This window comes from Podarcis tiliguerta (assembly GCF_965153285.1).
Source record: "Podarcis tiliguerta genome assembly, chromosome: 11".
Taxonomy (NCBI): domain Eukaryota; kingdom Metazoa; phylum Chordata; class Lepidosauria; order Squamata; family Lacertidae; genus Podarcis; species Podarcis tiliguerta.
Window position 1 is genome coordinate 2,808,521 of NC_139544.1, and position 18,601 is coordinate 2,827,121.

Here is an 18,601-nt window from a genome sequence, read left to right on the forward strand (position 1 = left end):
GAATGTAGGAGTGCCCATTCAGTGTCTGGTTTATTTTTTAAAAAGATAAACATAGAAAATCTTTACAAAATGGTGGTGCATTGTGATTGGGGTAGGTAGCTTTTCTGGCATTTGTCATTCATTTTTTTAAAAAAAACAACAACAAACCCATGCATTGGTACTCCTATGTTAGTGCTGTGTAGTGGAGATAACCTGGACAGATTAAAGCAATACAGAATAAATTACTGCAATCCAAAATTTTGATAATTTATTTAAGTACACCCAAGGGTTTGGCCACACCCAGAGGTACGTTTGATTCTCTGTCCTCTGGTCATCAGCCTTCACCTTCCTATTTCCCAAAAGCCAGATCACAATCTGCTTTTGAAAGTTCTGCCATTGCCAAAGCTGCTTGTGATATCACAAGTAAGGCTGCTATGTAAGAAACACAAGCCTAACACTCCCTTGCAAGCATTAACCTAGCTGTACCGTTCTTTGCATCTCAACATGATACTCTCAGCAGGCATATGAACAAATGTTCTGGGTTTGTGTACTTAAAAAATAAATAAATTGTAAGCGTATTACAAAAATTACATGTTTTTCAGAAATTCTCAGCTCAGCTCCCCAAAGTAGCAGTTCTTGAAACATATCATATATCATGTTATCAGGCATTTTTGGTGTCTCAATCCATGCATGGTGCAGTTTGAAAAGCATGTTCCAAGAGCTCTTGCAGAAGCTGCTGGACCACAGAGATTACCAGGGCTCCATTCTGTATCCACACACTTCCCTCTGTTGCTTCTCTGGAGGAAGCAGACTTTCTGCTCCTAGATGCAATGCGCTAGAGCTTGTTCTACCCATTTGCACAATACTCTACAAATGCTGCACCCCAAGAGTATTTCCGATGCCTGGAACATGTGTTGCATGAACAAGTGAAAAAGCTGCTGGTTTCCCAAGGAATCTGTGAATAGCTGTCTTCTGGAAACCAGCTTGTAATTCATTTGTTTGTAGTGAAATTGTTCATTTCTATACAACATCTTCATATAAATCATTTGTGGCTGTGGCATATTGAATAGCCCCAAAGTAATCACTGCTAAATAATTTTACTTAGTCATAAACTCTCATCATACATCATGCTTAAATTGTGATGTATTTTGTAAAACATAATTAGCTTTTTTATGTGCACTTTTTGTAGAACAGCCAGTTTGCTTGACTGTAAAGCAGGGCATCTTGAGATTCCTTTCTGATATACAGAAGGGTTCTTGATCCATGTCTCTGAATGTGTTCAACTGACAGTCCTTGGAGCTGACATGTATATAACTTATTGGCATGGTGAAATCTGTACGTGGTGAGCCTTTTCACCTCACTGCATATTTTTCCCCACCCAAAAATCTGGAGACAGTTCCATACATTCACAACTTTCCTTCAAATCTGTGGCCCACTGGAAGTTGCAGGACCACCTCCCACCACCCTCAGCTAGTATGACCAATGGTTTTGGGGGGGGGGGGCTGTAGTTCAGTTTCTCCACCCATGGTTTAAATTGTCCCTTACTTTATAGAGTTACTTCCTGTTTTACTCTGTTTTACTAAAACTGTGTTCACCATAAATACTGGTAATTGGCTGAAATAAAGAAATAAGTTCACCATAGCTGTGTGGTTCACATGAATTACTTTATGGCCAGATATATAACATTGACTATGTGATTACGTGGTAAAATGAGGCGTTTACCACATTGAAAACCAATATGTGATCTGGTACTTATTGAGAGATAAAGGATGGGGGAAATGGGATCTCCGTAGCTTTCAAAATGCAGACAGTCTTGCTGTTTGGATGCACCAATCTGTATATGCTTATGGAAACAATGAATGCCTTGTTGCCTCTATCAGTCATATGGAGTTTCATGAAAATTTTAAATAACTACGGTTTGTATTTGTGATCATATGATATGAACTGCACCGTGTCAAGAGCAATTGAGGACTTGTTATTACACAGTACATTATCCAAGGGTGTGGGAGAGGTCAAGATCACTGCCTGCAAAATTATTAGAAGGCTGATGAGAAGCGAAAGACTAATTTGTAGAGGAGAAGAATGGATTTTCATGAGGTATAATTAACAAAAGGAGAAGTCTGACTTAATGTCATGATAAGTAAATTCAGGGTGAAATCTGTGGAGCACCCTCTCAGGGGGAATGGGAGTAGCTTGATAATGCGAGCTCATTAAAACCAAACTATATGAAAGGTTTGAGAACTTACATCAGTGCAGGATACAATTTCACAGTCACTTGTTATGGCTAGGCAGGAAAAGGGCTTGTCCATCTGTATCTTCCATGATGCAAAATTAAGGAAGAAAGAGAGAAAATTGTATTGTCAAGCATGCACTAATTCTTTGTTTCTTTTCTAGCACAAATTGAAGTGATACCATGCAAAATTTGTGGTGACAAGTCTTCTGGAATACACTATGGAGTCATCACATGTGAAGGCTGCAAGGTATGAGACGTGTGTGTGAGAGAGAGAGAGAGAGAGAGAGAGAGAGAGAGAGATCTGTATTCTGTGCTAGTTTTCGTCATTTCTATAATTATAAGCTGTCATATATGCTTTCAATAAGGACCAATATTTTGTACAAAATATCGCCTTCTTGACGTTGCCTTCTTGACTTAGCAATGAAATTATACTCTAAATGCTGCTGTGTTTGAATTTTGGAATTATCTGTACTAGCCACTATTTGAACTAAACACTGATAGTTCAGTATAGAAGTTTCCTAATTAAAAATGTTTTAAATTTACATGGATCTTCCACTTTCTCCTAGTTAACTTAAAGTAAATTCTGTCAGGGAACTTCCAGGTTGCAGGTTGTTATTCATGAGGAGAGAGCTTAATCACAAAACCAAATCTGGAGACATGCTCAGCTCATACCCTCCAACACTTCTCCGATGAAAATAGGGACATCCTAAGGAAAAGTAGGACATTCTGGGATCAAATAAGAAACTGGGACAACTTCTCCAAATCAGAGACGTCCCTGGAAAATAGGGACACAGAGGGTCTGTCAGCTCTGTGGCTTAGCTCAGAACAGTATTGGAGCAAAAGGAACTGGGGAAGATTTTGTGAGCTCTTCTTTGGGAGTCCACACAATCAAAGTCTGGTTTACCACATCGTGTGAACCAGGCCTTTATATGAATAAGTGGAGGAAGCAGCAGGTTCCGCATTAAGAGTCCCTGTACAGCTAGCTATATGCACTTCCACACAATTAGCCCAAAGACGTATGTGAAAAACATTGTTAAAATACCGGTATGTAAGGCTTTATTAATGATCATTAGTGATGTCAAAAAATTCTGATGAAAACAGAAAAGACATCGGAAACTGCCAATGTTTGCTTATTCATCCAATGTCCAGAATAGAAATCAACCCAGCCTATATGATTGGTATTTTCTGCAACTGTTTGTGTCTGCAAATGCTACATAATGATATATACCTGAGGACATTTTTTCCAATTTGCATTGTGGAATATCCAATTTTCATTCACTGAAACGAATGGTGTGGAGTCATATAATAATAAACTGATTAATTGTGCAATTAATTATGTAAATGTCACCATAGCAAATAGTGAGACAAATAATATGTTTTCTGTCAGACACCCTGCAGAATAGAAGCTGTGCAGCCTGTGACGGACACGGGGCAGGCGGGGCCTCCTCACCTCCCTAGGGGTCATATGGAGAAAGAAAATATGTTTAGGTGCATCAAAAAGGATTTCAGTACCATCCAGATCAAGCTTAGAACAGAGACTTAGGCTGCCGTCTTAGACACCCTCCAGGAATTCTGGACTGCAGCTCCCACCTATGGACCATTGCCCAAGCTCGCTGGGGCTCATAGCAGTCGTAGCCCAAGACATCCAGAGATCACCAGGTTGTGGAAGGCTGCTGTCTGCACTCACCTGAGACTTCCTTTTGCCTAGGATTGCATTGCTAAGCAAGAGTTTCAAGTCTGTCCAACTATTATGATAAATATATGGATTCACTCTCTTTGAAAACGATAACATTATTTTCTAGCCAAACCCCCAAAACGCTTTGAATAAAGGTGTCTTATATTGACCAGTGATCCATGGAAGTTGCCTGGCAGCCATTCTCAAGTCTCCTGGCCAAACAGCATTTCTCATCCTCATTGGAGATGCTGAGGAGGACAGACCATGCACGAAACATGCCCTTCCTTTAAAATGTACATTTGGATATCTGCCAGCCCCATCAGAACTGAAACAATTCCCATCCTGATGCTGCTGTAATTTATGATGGTCATAGCGCTGGATTAGCCTGATTGATACAATCATTTAAAACCCAGCATAAAGACGATCAGGAGCAAATCTGGCTTTGAGCAGAAAAGGAGTTCCTGGCCTTCAGAGGCAGTTGAACCAGCCAGTGCTGCTCCGAGGCTCAGTCCTGTTTAGATGTGATTAGCATTAATGGCTACCTTTGTGTGTGCCTTGTGGGCAGATGATCCCCCTCAGCCCTGCTGCATGGAGACAGCTCGTGGAGATAAGGAGAAGCTCTCCCACTTCAAGCAGGTTTAACCCTATTGTTTTTGAACTGGTTTTAAAAGTATCAGATCAATTAGCCTAATCTCTTCTGCTGCAACCCTGATGGGGTGGGGAGGGGAGGGGGCAAAGTACCAGCTTTCATTTCAATTGTAATTATTGATATGTTTTAAACAGGTTTTATATATGTATATATATTTAAATATATTGATGTTTAATTGTATTTTAATTATTAATTTTTTCTGTTTTTAGTGTTCTTGTTTTTATCTGCAAGCTGCCTTGAGTCTAGTCAGGGGAAAAGGCAGGGTATGTTGGTTGTACTGTGGTGCTGCTAATGCCAAGGTTGCAGGTTTGATCCCTGAATGGAACAGCTGCATATTCATGCATTGCAGGGGGTTGGACTAGATGATCCTCAGGACTCCTTCCAACTCTACAGTTCTATGAAATTGGTGGTGGTGGTGGTGGTGATATTACAGAGGGAACTATTTCCGGGTTCCTCCCTAACTTTTACTTTGATTGGGTATGGAGTTCCTTCTATGGCACATGCAGAAACGACCTTCCTGACCCACTATTCGTCTCTTCCGCTCAATCCGCTGGAACCTTTCTTTGCACACAGGGGAAAGTCTCTCACTCACTGAGGGTTTGAGAAATTAATATAAAATAAATAGATACCACTCTGGCTCTAGAGGTTGGTACGCAAAGAGAATCTCATGATGATTTTCATTATCTTTATGACTTTTCTTGCACATAGCAAAAGCAGCATTTAGAAAGTACGTTACACAATGTCATTGAATCAAGCTCTCTCTCTCTCCCCCCCCCCCAGGGATTCTTTAGGAGGAGTCAACAGAACAATGCCTCATACTCCTGCCCAAGGCAAAGAAACTGCTTAATTGACAGAACCAACAGAAACCGTTGCCAACACTGCCGACTGCAGAAGTGTCTTGCCCTAGGAATGTCTCGAGATGGTAAAGAGCTTGCTTCCTGCTTCCACAGATCAATCCTTTGAAACTCATTGCGCTCTGCCTTTCACTCCCAACAGAGAGGCATCTGGCTGCTCTGTAACAGAGACCATGGCTGTTCCCAAAACCTAAGGCATTTTGATGTTTGATGAGGTGTCTATTGGAGAAAAGACTAACATGAAGGGTGATAAAATGGTTTGATATTGCTAGTGGACAATTTGCAAAAGAATAAATAATAAGTATTGGGCCACAATTCTGTAAAGAGTCAGTGGGTGGAGGAGAGTCTGCATAGCTTGAGGCATCTCTCCCTCAGCCACCCTACAGCTGAGGGGGAGGCAGTGGTGAGGCTCGATGTAGCCCGCCCTGCTCCGGCTTGCCCCACCCAAAGGGTGGCTTGCCCTACCCTGGGCGGAGGGCTCATGCGACGCTCCAGGTTCCTGAGTGGCTAGCTAAACCTCTGGCCAAGAGCAGCCGTATAACTGACTGCCTCAGTTTGGACATATCAAGGGCTGAAATAGCATCACATACCTGTGACGTCACACAGGCACATGAAGCCAGGAGGAGGCTAGGACCCAAGCCCAGCCCACCAAGCTTGGTGGAAGACCAGGTGAGCTTCCTGCCAGCCGGGCTGTGGCTGGAGTGGGAGCAGCCAATACATCTGCCACAGCAGCTGCAGTTGGTGGTAGTGGAAGGGGAAAACAGTGGCAGCAACAGAGCACTGCAGCAGAGCACCCTGACTGTAGGAGGGCTGGCCACTTGCAGAGCCACCTGAACTGTGATCGCCACAGTCACTTCTCCCAAGAGCCCCACAGTTGTGGTGGGAGGAGAAGCCAGCAGCAGCAGGGTGGCGCAAGGCAGCACTCCACTCGGCACTCGGCCTCCTCGCAATATTTCAGAGTAGGGTGAACCCCCTATTAAACAACATAGAGGGCTGATGACATCTCAGCCCACAGGAACTGGAACCTATGTGTGGCAGGATGGAGGATAATGAGGGCACATTTGTAGGTCCCACTGAGCGCCTGACAAGCCACCACAATTTGGGCTGTGTGTCTGTAGCATGGAAGATCCTTGAGTACACTCAGGTCCCGGCTGCAGACATCCATCCCCTCAACATGCAGCTGCAAGGATGTTGGTGGGCACAGGTCTCTGGGCGGCTTCCAGCAAAATATAGAAACACCATAAAGCATCAAACATTTAAAACTTCCCTATACAGGGCTGCCTTCAGATGTCCTCTAAAAGTCATAGACATCTGTTGGACATCTAATGGGAGGGCGTTCCACAGGGTGGGTGCCACTACCGAGAAGGCTCTCTGCCTAAACAGCGCCATGGAGAAACAGTGCTTGTTACTGCTCTTAAAATATTACATGTAAGCTTTTAGATTACAGGTGTATATGTTAAAAGCAATAGTAAAAAAATGGAAATCTGTGTTATTACATGTTCAGATTGGATATTCCTTAGATGAATCTGATGAAATTAAAAAAGAGAGAGAAAACCAAATACGGTAGTAAAGAACCCTAGCTCAGAGGCCTTGCATTTCACAGGCCCAGTAGAGATATGCTAGGGAGTGCAGGATATGCTATAGGTTGAAACAGTGCTTTTTTCTGGGGGGACGCAGGGGTAAGCATACCCCTAAACATTTTGTGAATCTTTGTACTTTTGTCCATTTACTGTATTTATTGTTCCCGATTTAAACTATAAAATGGTGATTTTCTTGAGTCAAAATGAGGGGGAAAAGCACTGGTTTGAAATATAACAAAAAGGGCACGTTCCCCTCGCTGGTGCCTTTCATTTTTCTTGCAAGGCAGATCTGGCACAGTGAATACATTGAATGTTCATGATTTTGTTTCTGACCCGTCAAGCTGCACAACTCCGCCAGGGCTGTAGGATTCAAGCACCAGTAGCAAGTAAGGCAGAATTATTTGGCTGTTGCCTCATTTCTCATTCTCGGATGCAACATCCCTTTAGAATCTTTCAGCCATGCTTTTATCCCATCACTTTCCCTCACCTCTAGACTACAAAAGTTTTTTTTAGTTAGTGTAAAATAAAATGATCCTTTGAGTAGCTTAGAATGAGATAAGTGGTTTATGTCTACTTTAAAGTTAGATTTTTAAAATATGTTTAGCACATGGTATTTTACTGGCCAAGTGGTTTTGTTATGGTTATGGTAACTCATTGTGAATTCATGAAAATTCGTGGCAAAACCAGCACAGGAAGGTTAATGAAGTTTGTCTTCTAAAATCAGTGCAACTTCTTGGATGTTAAAGTTCAGCGATCTTCCTTCATAAGCCCTCATTTTTGCTGAAAGGTTCTTGAAATTGTGTTAAAAGTGTTGGCATTAAAGGAGTATCTCCTCTCTGCCCTTCAGGGTTTTGATGTCGGCTCATACAGGTCTTCGAATACAGCTGCTAGGACTGTGCCCTTGACCTGTCCAAAAGCTTCCAAAAGTTTGAAAGCCTTTTCTATTATTTAGTCAGGAAGGCAGAATTGCTCACCCCACGATACTTGTCAATCTTTGTAGCCTTTATAGTTTAGCCATTCATATGGAGACAATGAAATGGAAGGTTCCAGAGGATTTAAAATAGTCTTCTCCTGAGATTTTGTGTTTTGCCAAAAGGAAACGTGTAACAGTTTTACCTCAGTAGTTTATCATACTTGATGCTGATAGTAGTCCTGTTCAGAGGTACCAGCAGGGCAGAACTTCAGAGATGCAGTCCAGGGCCCACTCAGCAGAATAACAGGAGAAGGGCCAAAGCTCAGGGGCGGAGCAAATGCTTTGCAAGCGGAAATCCCTGGATCAATGTCTGCCCCCTGCAGGCAGCGGGGGAGCTAGCTGCTCAGGTGCCTGGTGTGGGCACATGTCCTGCAGCCGGGGGCGGGCAATCCGTGCCCATGGGGGCGGGGCGAGCCTCTCCGCCACCTTCCTCTCAGCTGTAGGGCGGCTGAGGGAGAGGCAGTCGGCAGACGCAAGTCCCAAGCTGCAGTTTTAGGCAGCACGGAACCTGCAGGCACCTAAGCCACCACATCACTCCTAAAACGTGAGCCCCTTTTTTAAAGCTCATTTTGTCACACACACCCCCCTCTCATTGATGACACCTGGGGCAAACCGCAGCCCCCCGCACCCCCCTTCCTCTGCCACTGTCTGCAGGTAGGGCTACCTGAAATGCCAGTAAGTGTACACAGTAGTGAGCAAGATGGAGCAATGGTCTCTGACATAAGGCAGTTTCCTACGTTCCTAGGAGGGGCCCCCAGTGCAGCAGGGCTGCATTGCCACATTTCAAAGTGAATTAATACACATTTTCATCCAAAAGGGATCGAGACCTCCAGAAGTCCATGAAGTCCAAAGTTAAAGATCACCTAATTGCACCACTTGTCCTATTAAAAATGTACAAAGAGAAAAAGTTAAAAAATAAAATAAAAGCCATCCATAGTTTTATCTGTCTACATTCTTTATAGGTGATGAGTCCCACCCAACACTAAGTTTTACTCAAAGTAGTCCTATTGAAATTAATGCTCCTAACTTATTTGATTTCAATGGATCTGTTCTGAGTAAAATGTGACTGACTGCCACCCATATTACCTAAGAGCCCTATTGTATGGTTGGTCCAGAATACCATAAAAGGTAAAGGTACCCCTGCCCATACGGGCCAGTTGTGTCCGACTCTAGGGTTGTGCGCTCATCTCACTTAAGAGGCCGGGAGCCAGCGCTGTCCGCAGACACTTCCAGGTCACGTGGCCAGCGTGACATTGCTGCTCTGGCGAGCCAGCACCAGCGCAGCACACGGAAATGCCGTTTACCTTCCCGCTGGAGCAGTACCTATTTATCTACTTGCACTTAGGGGTGCTTTCGAACTGCTAGGTGGGCAGGAGCTGGGACCGAACGACGGGAGCTCACCCCGCCGCGGGGATTCGAACCGCCGACCGTACGATCGGCAAGTCCTAGGCACTGAGGTTTTACCCACAGCGCCACCCGCGTCCCCCCCAGAATACCATAGGTAGCACCTTTTCCATTTGGTACCACTATGGGTATTTTGATTAACGGCTCAGCACTTGCTTCAATATGTGTTCCATGAATTATATAAATTGTCTGTGCACATCTGGAACTGAACCTTTGCTGTTGTTAATCACAGATTCTGGAACCTCTTCCAAAGATAGGTCTACTATACCACATTACATAGCAGCATCCTTTGCTGCATTTTTAGGAGTAATTTCGGAAGCAGTAGTTGTTACGGCGATTTGTGACAATTCTTTTGCTTGATGAAGTGGGTGGTTTTATATGGCATTTTTTTGTTATTTTAAGCTGCTTTGAGACTTGGGAGCAGAAACGAAACATATAAATATATTTGAGCTCACTGCTTGACAGTCACATGCAGTATTGAAATTGACAGAGTACTTTCTGATGAGCTACAAACCATGTAGCCCATAATGCTTATATTACAAGACACTTATATTGCTAGTAGAAAAAAGCCTGAAATATGATACTTGTACACCTCTTCCTTAAAATGGGGGTCAATATGCACTTCAGAATGGTTAAGGTACATCAGGGCCACCCAGCAGGCTTTAATAGAGGATGCATGTTGCCCAAAATATGGTAATTGCTAGAAAAGTATGAAAGGAAGACATTTGTAAGCTCAGAATCCATAGAATTGTGAAGGAAGTTTGTCACATTACTTCTTGATCACCAGAAAACTGAATTTGGTGCACATACAGCCCAAGAAGCAGTCGTTATTAGACAGTTTTACATTCATCCATAAAGACGTGGAAGAGAATGTTCACTTCAAATCAAGCAACATTTGAAGCAGAAGGACTCTCATGTCATTTTCAACAGGAGCAGCAGTTGCGGCTCAGGGCTGCTAGCCACACCAGGCAGAGGTGGCTTCTGATTCCCACATGGTCAGTGGGGGGCGTCATGTCCCCCCTCACCAGCTGTGGGGGCTGACAAGTCCTACCTGTGACTGGTCCAACCTGATGGGTGGGACCTAGGTAGTGGATCTAAAGGGAGACTTCCCCATTGGACTTCAACCAGGTCTGTTCCCCAGGTTTAAAATGGGGCCACAGTTGTCTGCAGTGGCTCAGTCAGAGTTGGATCTCCCACCCTCCCACTCTTTACAGCATGTTTTCACCTGCACAAAGTTGAGGGGGCCGGTCATGCTTAGAGCCTTGCTAGGAAAACATTCCTCCGGGCAAATTGGCCCTTTCTGGGGGTTTCCCTTCCTCATAGCAATTGTCACAACTTGCTAGTAGATAAGGGTTGGATCCTTAGTCAGGAGGGAGAGAGCCACACCCCTCCTAAATATGGGGTACCCCATTAATGGGGTCCAGGGGTGGTTCATTGGATGCCCAGACTGGGGGCCGATGGGCCATAGCACCTGCCTGAGGTGGTGCACTTGGAGGGGTCACCTTGATTTGATGTATGTCATAGGGCAACACCTAACTCAGGATCGACCCTGCCAAGCAATTAACCAGCAGTGAATTGGATGATTCAGGATACACGTCTAATACCTACACCAAAACCTACTGCCATCTGAAATCAATAAAGCTGTGGCCTGCTTTGATCTCAATATGCTTGTCTTGTGTTTATTACATCCTTCAAGCCCAGCCCTGCCGGCACCAGATTTCTTTGTCCACTCAGAGTTCATTTCAGGTGTTGGGAACTTTCAGTTGCAGCAAAGAATGCAGCGCTCTTCAGGTGCAGCCCTCATCTGCCCTGCCAATGCAGAGGGTTCCAGACTATGTAGGGTGCCCATGTGCCCTACTCTACAGAGCACAGCTGTCAGGAGTGCATCAAACTAGAAAAAAGGGTCATGAAAACCTTACTCTTGCTTTGCCTTTTGCAAAAAAAAAAAAAAAAATCACTTAGCAATAATTGGATTAACTTCATTGGCAACTGTACAATGGTCTCTTTGCCTTTTGCAAATGATGGAGACATGGCTTTGAATTATGACATTGACTTATTCCGATGGAAACACAATTTCTTCTTCTTTCATCTCAGGAGGAATGAACACATTTAGCACTTTAAGATTATATGTTGCAAATGTATATCTGGAAAGTAATCCATGAATATGTTGCTTCTTTGGAAGAAATGCCATTCCTATAGAGTGTTTACCTTCAAGTCTGTTATTTCCCCCTAGGCCTTAACTGTAACCTGTAACATTCTCTCTCTTTTTCCCTTCAAACTAAGTGTGTGAAGATAACAGCCACGTTGACAGGTTGTGATAATAGGGCTTTAGGGCTTGTTATCTTCAGAAGGTACTAATCCTGTTAGTGCACAGATTAAAGGTTTGGGGAAAATTGATAAATCACACAGGATACAAATCTGAAGGCTGTACATTTTTATAGAGCACTGGTTTGCTCTTTGGTGAACATGGAGAGATGAAAAAGAAATAGCAGGCCTGCTCATTATTCACAGCAGGATGTTGGCTGCTTGGCACATTTACTTGGAAACAGGTCCTATTGGTTCCAGCGGGACTTACTTTGGTGTAAGTGACTGGGGTAAGGATCACAGGCTACACCCTAAGGCTTTTGTCTGTCAAAAATGTAGCAGCAGGTGCACATGTAAGAGAACAACGGGTTGCCATTTTGTGATGACGGTATCATATGGTTCAACTGCCCCCATGAGATCAAAGCAAATCTTACCCTATCGAGTCTCCTCCATCATTTCAGAAATGAAAATAGAGATAGACAAATGTGTGTGTTTTTTAAAATTATATTCTACCTTTCGTCACCAGAGCTAACAAAAATGTATTTAAATGAAAGAACACAATTCTGTCTTTTAAAGCAGAAGATAAGCTGCTGCAGTGTAAACAGAAACATAAATATTTTGAAATATTTCCAGTAGCATTTCAAAACACATATGATTTAGTAAAAGGAGCATCTTCAGATACTCTGAACACAGAGCCTTTAGGATTTTGAAACAAATTGGGAAGCTCTTTAAGGACCAGCCTGTGAAAGCCTCCCTCCCCCCACCCCACCCCCAGCTAGGAGGCTGGATGCTGCATTCTGGCCCAATTGTAGGTTCTGGTTGCTCTTCAAAGGAGGCTCCACAGAGAGTAAATTACAATAAAGTGATCTTAATACTGGATACTAGTTATGTAACGTAATCAGCCAAACTAGAGTCTTCTGAAAGTCATATAGTTGTTTATCTCTTTGACATCTGCGGGGGGCATTCCAAAGGGCTGGCATGACTACCGAGAAGGCCCTCTGCCAGGTTCTCTGTAATCTCACTTCTCACAGCGAGGGAACGGCCAGAAGGCCCTTGGAGTTGGACTTCAGTGTCTGGGCAGAACAATGGGGGTGGAGACGCTCCTTCGGGTATACTGGGCTGAGGCCGTTTAGGGCTTTAAAGGTCAGCACCACCACCAATAATGCCTGGGTTTTTTTGGTTGATTTGTTTCAGCTGTAAAGTTTGGAAGAATGTCCAAAAAGCAGAGGGACAGCTTGTACGCAGAGGTACAGAAGCATCAACAGCGACTGCAGGAGCAACGGCAGCAGCAAAGTGGCGAGGCTGAAGCCTTGGCCCGAGTCTACAGCAACAGCATCACCAATGGCTTGAGCAACCTAAACAATGAAACTGGTGGCACTTATTCAAACGGGCACGTCATTGACCTGCCAAAGTCCGAAGGCTATTACAATGTGGATTCTGCCCAGCCCTCCCCAGATCAGTCTGGCTTAGACATGACTGGAATCAAACAGATCAAGCAGGAACCTATCTATGACCTCACTTCAGTACCAAACTTGTTTACCTATAGCTCTTGCAACAATGGGCAATTAGCTCCTGGGATAACCGTGGCAGAAATAGGTAAGAAAAGTCTACCTTTAACCTCTCATAATGACTCTGTGTGCTTGTATTTCTAACCCTGCAGTTTCCTTTGGAATGGATTGGTCCTGAGGCATATGTATGACTGGGTTTGTTGTGGATTCAGTTAACAGAATTCTAAAATGTTTACATTGCGTAAATGGAGCAATTCATGATCTGTTTATGAAGCTGAAACACCAGAGCCACTGATGAATCAATCAAGTGATAATTACTAAATAGGGAGCTTGTATCAAACGAGCTCATTATCAGGAGGGCTTTAATGATCTTTTTGACAACTATACACATTCTTGTCAACAAAGAGCTCTGAAGGTGGATCATTAATAGAACTCACTCTTAAATTAATTACAATGCACAACATCATTGTTTGATCTTGCACTGAACACTCTGGATTTATACCAGTAAAACTGCATTCCGGATCTCGAATAGATGGGTTCATACTGTCTTTGTAAACTCTTTGGAAGATGTGGTTTCATGTGTTAGGGTATCATTTATCCAACTTTGATGGTGATGATTGATAACCTTGTTGTTAGGTGTCTTGCATAGCAAGAAAAGTGATGTTTTCCTGGTGAGCAATGTTTGGTTCATGCCCATAAGAAGTGTTTTAATTACAGAAACCAACCAGTTGTTTACCTTGCTTTCAGGTGATGCATATTGTACTGATATCTATGGCAGAGTTTCTCTTGTATTTTTTAAACTTATCCTCCCTTAAAGTCCCTTTAATTTAAGGGTAATGCATACAAACCAGTGGCCACAGAAGAGCTGCTTGAACTTGCTGTTCATTGAAATCTCCAAGACACCAAGGCAACAGCTGAAATATTTAGTTCTTCAGCACCTTTCCTTATAAGGCTGAAAGCAGTGTACATATAATTAAAGATATATATTAAAAGTGTACATATATTAAAAAGCCAAAAGAACCTAAATATTCCACTCCCAAAAGTGCTAAGAAACTGAAGGAATGAGAAGTCTTGACCTGGCCATAGAAGTTGTATAAAGGTGCTGTCAGGCAAGTCCACCAGGGAAGAAAGACTGTTCAACCAGTATGGATTGCCACAGACAAAACCATGCAGTGCGCAACCATGGAAAAGGGGATTTAATTAGTTTGAACTTTAAAATATAATACGTTGAAGGAAGAGGCAGACCATGTTTTATGGGCTGTGGCATTGGTGATGCAGCCCATGAACCAGCTTCTTCCCTTTAGAGGGAAATAAAAGGGGTAGAAAGCACTGAAAGCGAATTCAGGTTTGGTTTAGCCAGTCCTTATGTTGATCTCGTGTCTTTCCTGTTCCCTAGAAGTTGGCATTGCAGTCCAGTTTCTGAGCTCTTTCCTACAGAGATAAGGGTCAGTAAGGTACTAAGAAGGGACGCGGGTGGCGCTGTGGGTTAAACCACAGAGCCTAGGACTGGCCAATCAGAAGGTCGGCGGTTCAAATCCCCACGATGGGGTGAGCTCCCGTTGCTCAGTCCCTGCTCCTGCCAACCTAGCAGTTCGAAAGCACGTCAAAGTGCAAGTAGATAAATAGGTAAACAACGTTTCCGTGCGCTGCTCTGGTTTGCCAGAAGTGGCTTAGTCATGCTGGCCACATGACCTGGAAGCTGTACGCCGGCTCCCTCGGCCAATAAAGCGAGATGAGCACCGCAACCCCAGAGTCGGCCACGACTGGACCTAATGGTCAGGGGTCCCTTTACCTTTAAGGTACTAAGAAGACAGCAATTTCCATGTTGACCTGTGTTTGTTGCAATCAGTGCTGTTTCTGTCATGCTGCATTTCACTTTCTGCCAAATAAAGGTAAAGGTAAAGGTACCCCTGCCCGTACGGGCCAGTCTTGACAGACTCTAGGGTTGTGCGCCCATCTCACTCAAAGAGGCCAAGGGCCAGCGCTGTCCGAAGACACTTCCGGGTCACGTGGCCAGCGTGACATCGCTGCTCTGGCGAGCCAGAGCTGCACACGGAAACGCCGTTTACCTTCCCGCTAGTAAGCGGTCCTTGTTTATCTACTTGCACCCAGGGGTGCTTTCGAACTGCTAGGTTGGCAGGCGCTGGGACCGAACAGCGGGAGCGCACCCCGCCGCAGGGATTCGAACCGCCAACCTTTCGATCGGCAAGCCCTAGGCGCTGAGGCTTTAACCCACAGCGCCACCCGCGTCCCTCCAAATACTAAGTTATTAATCTCCCTGTCCATTATTTAATGTAACAACTATTTATGTAACTTATGTAACTCACGTTCATTTCATCAGGAAACTGAAACAATGTAAAAAATACTTGCCTATTTCATTCACTTGACTAATTTGCATTCCTGACCACAGACAAACATTCAAACTGAAGCAATGTCTGCTTCCTTTTCCACTTTCGTCTATATTCTCCAACACCCCTAGGAGGAGGTACAGAAGCTAAAGATTAATTATTCACTCAGATGTATCCCTGTTCTCCTTTACATCTGGTAAGACTTCCAGGTCATCAGGCATGTCTTCTAAACAACCTCCTCTGTACCTCCCTTCCTAGAAATTGACCATGAGCAGGAGAGGTTGCCACCATTTTTCTGTCTTTGCTTTTGTGCCTTTAACAGCAGCCTGGTATGCAGCAATTTAAGCAAGACATTTCCTGGCATGGAGATAAATAAAAATGTACAAATAAAAATATGGTATCAATTGGAGGGAGCCCCCCTGGAAATGGCAGACTTGGTCCCAATCCAACCAAAACATGTAATAATTGCAACATTTTAAAAATGGAAATGTGATATTAAAATCCGTTTGATCTAGTTGCATTAGTGATTAACAAAGTATGAGTCAGTGATTGGGAGGGGGTGGAGAATACAATAGCTACCCTGTTAGGTCCCAGGCCATCCCATGAGAAAGCATGATTGAGGGTTGAAAAGGTTCTAACCACATTTTCCAGATTGGGATCATAGCGCTTAGCTCCTTGCAAAACTGAACAATGCTTCCTTTTGCTTTAAAGCTGCATAAAAGCCTTGAATGCTCAGCACTCTATGCAGATTACTTGTGCTGCCTTTAAAGCAAGTCTGCCAATCCAAGCTTGTTCTAGTATTGCCAGGTCCTGAGCAAATGAGGAATCCTGTGCCTTGGCTTGACAAAGAAAAGGTTAGCAGGTGTGCTGCTAAAAAGCTGCACCCCATAGATGCCAAGCTACTCCTTGCTCTGTTGTCCTTAAAAACTCACAGGGACTCTTTTAGAACAGGAGTTGGAAATCCTAGTGTGAGTTTTACACAACACAATTTGTTTTCCAAAGACACCACACATTCATCTAAGTGGAAAAGTTTCCCAGATGTATTAAACAGGGCTCAGGGTGGCATATACTGTACTTCTATACTGAAACATGTTTATACATACCTTGTCTTTGTTTTCATTGAAACACCCCAATTTCTTGTGCTGATTTGAAATGGTATAGAAACTTTTATCCTACGATAAAATTTTTGCTAAAAGGCTATATTAGAGATCCCTAGCCTGTTCCCAGGGCTGAATGCCCTGGGGAGGTTTAAGCCAGTTTATGCTTGCAGTTTAGAGGTGCTTGTTGGGTGCTATGCAAATGTCACTGCTTCGGGCTCTGCTGAATTTACCCACGGCAGTGGCTCGTCCCGTGTTTGAATGTGTTTACTAGACATTGATCAATTAGCTACAGAATACACCCCATTTTATGCAATTTCTTTCAACCCAGATTTCTTCATTGCACACAAACTGATTCATCTAGGGACTCCTTGTGCTACTGTTCCTTTTATCTTTCTTCCCCACAACTACTTTTTAAGATCCCACATAGAAAATCATTTTTAATTACTCTACTCTTCCTTTAAAGATCCTGTGTATGCATCTCAACTATATTTATATGGATCAATATTGCCATCTAGTGAGTAATTTAACCACTACTATAGCAAGAGCCTAGGCAGATGCAATTGAGATGCAATCAAATAACAGGGTATCTATTTAAAAGTTCTAATCATATTCAATAATTATTTTGACACCATGCCTGGACAAATTCAAAGGGTGCCATCCCCCCCCCTAAACTATATTACTGCCTATGCTAAACTGTGCTTAGACCATTTATTCAGAAGTGGTTCTCACTTAGTACCAAAGGAATTATTCCCAAGTAAATGGTATATTTTATATACCAGTGTGGTGTAGTGGTTAAGAGCGGTAGTCACGTAATCTGGGTAGCCGGGTTCGCGTCTCCGCTCCTCCACATGCAGCTGCTGGGTGACCTTGGGCCAGTCACAGTCTCTCAGCCCCACTCACCTCACAGAGTGTTTGTTGTGGGGGAGGAAGGGAAAGGAGAATGTTAGCCGCTTTGAGACTCCTTAAAGGGAGTGAAAGGCGGGATATCAAATCCAAACTCTTCTTCTTCTTCTTCTTCTATATGATTACCGTCTTAAGTGCTCTCAACAATCCTTGGAATGAAGCCTTGTAAATTACAATACAAAAAATTACTTGATTCTCTCTGCATTTCTAAAACAAAATTTAAAGTCAAATAAAGCAATGTTAAATGAAGTTCTCCCACAGTATCCACCATCTACTAATTTCTACCGTCTCAGAAGTTACTGTTAAACACTATTAAATGTTCACTCCTGAAAACAGCACATATTTCCCCCTCTTCTAAACTCCCCTAAGTTTAAATGGTTAGGCTTTGGGGGCTTTGTCTGAAAAGTCCTACAAAAGGCACTCACTTCAAAAAGTGCGTATGCAATACTGTTCTCTCTCTTGTGCTGCCCCGTCGGCAGGATGCACAAATCAAACCCTAAATCTAGCCCTTTCTCTGTTTATGCTTTTTTCACAGTATTCCATTCACTTCACCACATTTCCATGTTGATTTGTGATTTCTTTTAGAAGTCCTCATGAAAATTCACCAGCATTTTATTGCAAGTTTCTCTTTAATGTACACATTTTTGTATGCAGCTTTGTGTAATAGTCAAATGTTTGCAATGAATTTCCCTAATGCCATTTTGTATGTTATTTTCATCCATATAAGCGTTGTTATGCACACTTTCCCCAATATATTAATTTTTATAAATAGTTTTGGGTTAGGGAACTGCTTCGCAAAATTCAGAAAACTCCAAATTTTGAAGGTTAGATGAGTTTCAGTTCATATATTGTTTGGGGAAGTGTTGATTAGGCGGGTATTGCATTTTAAAAGTTAGCATTGTGGCTTCACTGCTTCTGGTTGGTTGTGTTAAAAGGGTTTAAAACCTGGGGAAATAGGGGAAAGACTCCATCCCATCCCCTGTGTTGCTCCGACTCTGAATTTGGGGATGTACAGTGGAGATCACCATGCTGTGGCCAGCTGTGCTACGCAGCCTAGTCATGTCCAACATTATTTCTCTGGTGTGTATTGA

General features: G+C 43.3%; 1 protein-coding gene across 1 annotated transcript in view; it reads left to right on the top strand.

The window, feature by feature from the left end:
• Positions 1–18,601, top strand: part of RORB (RAR related orphan receptor B) — a 144,216-nt gene that overhangs the window by 96,463 nt on the left and 29,152 nt on the right. The window contains exons 2-4 of the mRNA XM_083403466.1: positions 2,374–2,459; positions 5,317–5,458; positions 12,846–13,247. Coding sequence (XP_083259592.1) covers positions 2,374–2,459; positions 5,317–5,458; positions 12,846–13,247 — 630 coding nt within the window. The remainder of the gene's footprint in view (positions 1–2,373; positions 2,460–5,316; positions 5,459–12,845; positions 13,248–18,601) is intronic.